Source organism: Gossypium arboreum, unplaced genomic scaffold, assembly GCF_025698485.1.
Source record: "Gossypium arboreum isolate Shixiya-1 unplaced genomic scaffold, ASM2569848v2 Contig00324, whole genome shotgun sequence".
NCBI classification, from domain to species: domain Eukaryota; kingdom Viridiplantae; phylum Streptophyta; class Magnoliopsida; order Malvales; family Malvaceae; genus Gossypium; species Gossypium arboreum.
Genome location: NW_026440440.1, coordinates 32,151 through 37,416, shown reverse-complemented (window position 1 = coordinate 37,416; position 5,266 = coordinate 32,151). Strand labels below are relative to the sequence as shown.

General features: G+C 34.9%; 1 protein-coding gene across 1 annotated transcript; it reads left to right on the top strand.

Annotated features, from left to right (window-relative positions):
* The first annotated feature begins 4,238 nt into the window (after positions 1 to 4,238).
* LOC108472310 (probable leucine-rich repeat receptor-like protein kinase At5g63930) lies at positions 4,239 to 5,003 on the top strand. Its single transcript, XM_017773809.1, has 2 exons — positions 4,239 to 4,788; positions 4,939 to 5,003. Exons 1-2 carry the CDS (start codon positions 4,239 to 4,241, stop codon positions 5,001 to 5,003), a joined length of 615 nt encoding a protein of 204 aa, XP_017629298.1.
* Positions 5,004 to 5,266: the final 263 nt, after the last annotated feature.

Genomic DNA, 5,266 nt, shown 5'->3' with positions numbered 1-5,266 from the left:
CATGCAGGAGCCACAGGGCACTCGATAGAAAACTGCACCACTTTCAAGAAGCTGGTTGAAAGACTCATCAACATGGGCATCGTGAAATTTGATGATACACCTAGTGTAGAAAACCCATTACCTAATCATGGGGATAAGGGTATAAATGCCATAATCGAGAGTTCAGGGAAGGAAATTAAGATGAATGTTGCAGAAATGAATACTCCGCTAAAAGAAGTATGGAAGAAAATGGTGGAAAAAGGGTTGGTAACACAGAATTCAGGGGATAGACACCAAGGAGCAAAAAGTTATTGCGAGTTCCATAATCAAGAGGACCATGAGATTTAGAAATGCAGCGAATTCAGGGCTCTAGTACAAGGGTTAATGGATAATAAGGAGCTGAAATTCTTCAAATATGTCAGGAGCCCAGGAAAAACAGATGTGTGTGCCTTCGAAGAGGGGTCGATGAAGGATGTTCACAAAGTCAACCACCTAGTGGTTATCATATCACGTCCGAGAATGAATGAAGCTGGGACACAAGTCGTACCAAAAGTCGTGATCCAGAAGCCCGTTGCTTTCCCTTATAAAGATAGCAAGAGGGTACCATGGAATTATAGCTGCAATGTGACGATCCCAGGAAAGAAGAGCCCGGCCAATACTTCACAACAAAACCAAGATGTAGGTTTTTTTACACATAGTGGGAGACGTTATGTTCCCGAGGGTACAGGAACCAAAATTGCCGAAGAAAGGATCCCAACAGTTGAGCAAAGGAAAGAAAAGACAGTCGGGTTCGAATCGCCACCAATGAGTCTCAGAATCGAGAATGAAGCCGAGGAATTCTTAAAATTTTAAAACACAGTGAGTACAGCGTCGTGGAATAGTTACATAAGCAATCGGCTCGTATTTCGGTGCTAGCTTTACTTTTGAGCTCAGAAACACATCAGAGCGCGTTAATGAAAGTGCCGAACGAGACATACGTCGCGCATGACATCTCTGTCAACAAACTGGACCGCCTGGTCAACAATATCAGTGCCGACAATTTTATTTTCTTTAACGACAACGAAATACCACCAGGAGGTATGGGGTCCACAAAGGCCACACATTACCACGCGCTTGCAAGGGATACATATTACCGGGTGTATTGATCGATAATGGATCAGCACTAAACGTCTTACCCTATCCACACCGAATAGGTTGCCCGTGGATAGTTCCCATATGAAAACATGCCAAAATGTAGTAAGGGCGTTTGACCAGATGAAAGGAAAGTAATGGGGAGGATTGAATTACCCTTCAAATCGGTCCTAGCACGCGTCGAGGTAGATTTCTAGTGATGGACATCAAACCCTCTTACAATTGCCTATTGGGAAGACCATGGATCCACTCTCGGGCAAGATCAGTCATCATTACGTCGAAGCTCAAACTTATAACGGAGGGTCGATTGGTGACTATAAATGCGGAGGAAGACATCATTGCATCTGTTACCAGCAACGCACCATATGTGAGGACAGATGATGAAGCCATAGAATGTTCTTTTCGATCGTTGGAGTTTGTAAATGCGACCTTTGTTATCGAAGGAAATAAAGTCCCGACACCCAGACTTTCCAAAACCACAAGAATGGGACTACAACTAATGGTTGGGAAGGGAGCCTTGCCAGGGAGAAGACTTGGAAGAAGCCTACAAGGAAGGGTCAAAGTACCTATGCTCACAGACAAACGGGACCGCTTTGGCTTAGGATTCAAGCCAGATGCAAAACAAAAGAAAGAGGAGAAAGATAAGAAACAAGAAAGGAGAAGAGCGCGTTTAAACGGGGAAGAGGTTAAATGGAAGCCAATGATTTTTCCCCATATATCCAGAACATTCGTGTCGGGAGGAACTATTTATGCCACAGGAAGATCGACAGGCCAAGAGTCTGCTGAAGAAATGTTGGAAAGCTTAAGCATTAATGCCACATTCGAAGGAGGAACTGGAGAAGAGAATGGGGCGGGCATTAATTTAGCAAAAACATACTTTGATGATTAACTATAAATAAATATATCTCAAATTAAATCATATGAAATCACTCAATTAGAAAATAAATATAAATTTTAAAAATTCATTAGATAAAGATCATCAAACTAGGCATATATGGCATAAATTGTTGTCTTCCTTCTTTTTTTTCCTTCTCATAATACTCGTGAACATAACAGGCTTTAGAGTCAATTGATCAAATAGTTTATTTGGTATGATTCAAGACATTTTAACATCAAATAAAATTGTATATTTATCAATATTCTAAGTGAGCTCTTAATATGATATGGAATTATTTGGATGATCCATCAGGTAAAACTTCACTTAATTAGTTTTGAAATGACAATCATCAACAACAAAATAATGACAAAAGAAGAGCTTGAATTTACTTTGCTCAGCATCGAGTAAAAATGATCATAAAATGAAAAGTCGTCCCGCTGAACAATGAGATTTTAGATATTTTTCAAAAAACTTAGGAATTTTTTAGAATTTTATGATTTTTTTAAATTTTAATAATTTTAATTATGAAATTTATGAACCTCCATACGAATTTTTATATGAGATTTTAAGCATGCAAAATATATTTTTGCTAAATTAACAATGCAAAGTGTAGTTTAGATTGTGAACTGATGTTTGCAAACAATTCTCTAGCAGCAATCATTTGTGAAGTAAATTGGAGCAATTAAAAAAACAATTTTTTATATTTTTGGAATTTTAGGCCGCTTTTTAATTTTTTAAATTTTATGAATATTTTATTTTTAAAGAATTTTTGTATAATTATAATTTTAAAAATATTTTTATATTTTAGAAAACAAATTATGACTTTTCAATTTTTCAAGAATTTTTCAATGTTTAAAATTTTGTGGATTTGGTTTGGATCAAGGGTGGTTAAAAAATTTCTAAAAGTATCGAAATGAGATTTTAGATATAGTTCAATGAGTAAATTAACTATTAAGCATGTGAGTTAATTTATCATGTCATTAGTCTATTGCCAAGTCAAAACACAAATGACTAAAATATTATGAATAAAAAATATTTGTAATTATTTTGTAACATTCCATAATTCGATAACTAAAATGAGAATTTATTAATAATAAGGTGACTAACGATATATTTGAGAATTGTGACTTAATGACCCACATTAACATTCTTAGCAAGTTAACGCAGGGGTGACTTAAAAGAATCAATTTTGAGTAGTTAAATGATCAAATTATAATTTTTCATATTTGTATAACCAAAGTGTAAACTTATTAATAATTGAGTGAACATGAATATATCACATAAAATTCTCAAATGTAAAGTGACGTGAATTTCAATCAGAGTTGATGAAACTCGTTCCGATAAAAGTCAAAACCAACAAAGTCATGGCAATTTATGGCTAATAATTCTTTTCCCTTCCTTTTTTAGAAAAAAGTCGTGTATTGGGGTCGAAGCCTAAAAACTGAACGGATTTCATTCTCAAATTATGAATCAATGGGTGCTGTTCATGAAGGGCATGAGTTAATACACCGTCTTACAATTAAACGTATGGAGCATTGAACCAGTCAAAGATGATTTCAACAAAACTCATTTAATCTTTTATTGATAAAATCTTTTATAATGACTCATCGAACGCTGGTAGAAAAAGAGAAAAAAATTTACGTAACATGTTGCTTCGAAGCATTGTGAATCGGTAATTCTAGATTTGATAAACTTGTCTCGCAGTTCTTTTGTTTCCAATTAATATTGGTTAATAAAAGGAATCGGAGACCAGCCGTGAAGAATAAGTAAAAATAAAAAGAAGATACCAACAGTTTTATTGATTGTTGAATAATATGTTTGATTGCAATCAACATAATAATTTAGATGAAATGAAATTGGAAATTGAGGTTGCAATTTTGTCTGAGATTTTATGATAATTTCAATCAAAGTTGACGACGTCCATCAAACACGTTCCAATCAAACTCTAGATCAACAAAAGTCATGCATGCTCTGTCCCCCCTTGTCTCTTTTTTCTGGATGTATGGACCATTGAACCAATCATAGATCACCACAGAAACTTGTGACTAAGTCTTACATTTTAGGTTATCATTTTCTGTCGTGTATTTTGGTTGGAGCTCAATAACTTTGCGCTAAATCCTTACAAGTCAAAGGATGCTGTGCCTAAGTCCATAGAACCAGATTATTTAATGAATATTGAGCTAGCATTAGAAAAAGTATTAACTTAGCTATTTCTCTCCTTGTGATTTGCCTTATACCCACATCCTACCTTATGGCACGAACTGGCTTTCTCCCTCTTATGTTTTTTCTGCTATTTGTAACATTTGGAGTTATTTTGTCTGTTAGTTCACCCAACATCACCACTGATCAATCAGCTCTTCTAGCTCTAAAATATCATATAAGTCATGATCCACACAACATCTTAACAATCAATTGGTCTACTTCTAACTCTGTTTGCAATTGGTTCGGTATCACATGTGGATCTAGACAGAATATAGTTATTGCTTTGAATTTGTCAAATATGGATCTCACAGGCACCATCCCATCTCAATTGAGTAATCTATCTTTGCTTGCTTGGCTTGACATTGGTCACAATAGTTTCCATGGTTCTTTACCTATTGAGTTAACAAATTTGCATAGGTTGAAACATTTGGACTTTGGTAACAACAATTTCGATGGAGAAATTCCATTGTGGTTTGGTTGCTTCACTGAACTTCAAGGCTTATTTTTATACCTTAACAACTTCATCGGTGTTATCCCATCTACTCTAGGCAATTTGTTAAAACTAGAAAAGTTGAGCTTATTTAGCAACAATTTAAAAGGTAAGTTTCCTATAACGATTGGAAATCTTTCAAACTTGAAGGAGTTATATCCTAACAATACTTCTCTTTCAGGTTCTCTATCTTTCTCAATTTTGATTATATTATCATTAGTAAAATATTGGTTTACAACTAACAATGTTTTTATTGCAGGCCATCTTCCATCAGGAATATTTGATAATCTTTCTAAATTGCAAGTGTTGCGCAGAAACGCGTAAAAGAGTAAATTATTGTATTGAAAAATCACACTAAGTTCAATTCCCAGGAAAAGGAGGTGGATCATGAGGATCACTGAAGTACCAGGTCTTTCCTAGCTAGAATATCCCTTCTATCGCAATTAAATAGCATAATAAATCACTACAATCACACTCATAAAATATGCAAAAATAAACAATAAAGAACACCAAAATTTTAACGAGGTTCAGCAAATTTTACCTACGTCCTCAGGCACTATCAAATATATTTCACTCCAAAAAAACAA

Coding starts and splice junctions, on each gene's coding strand:
- LOC108472310 (XM_017773809.1), top strand. CDS start 4,239: ATGGCACGAACTGGCTTTCTCCCTCTTATGTTTTTTCTGCTATTTGTA. Junction 4,789..4,938: donor ATTTAGCAACAATTTAAAAG/GTAAGTTTCCTA, acceptor TTTTTATTGCAG/GCCATCTTCCATCAGGAATA.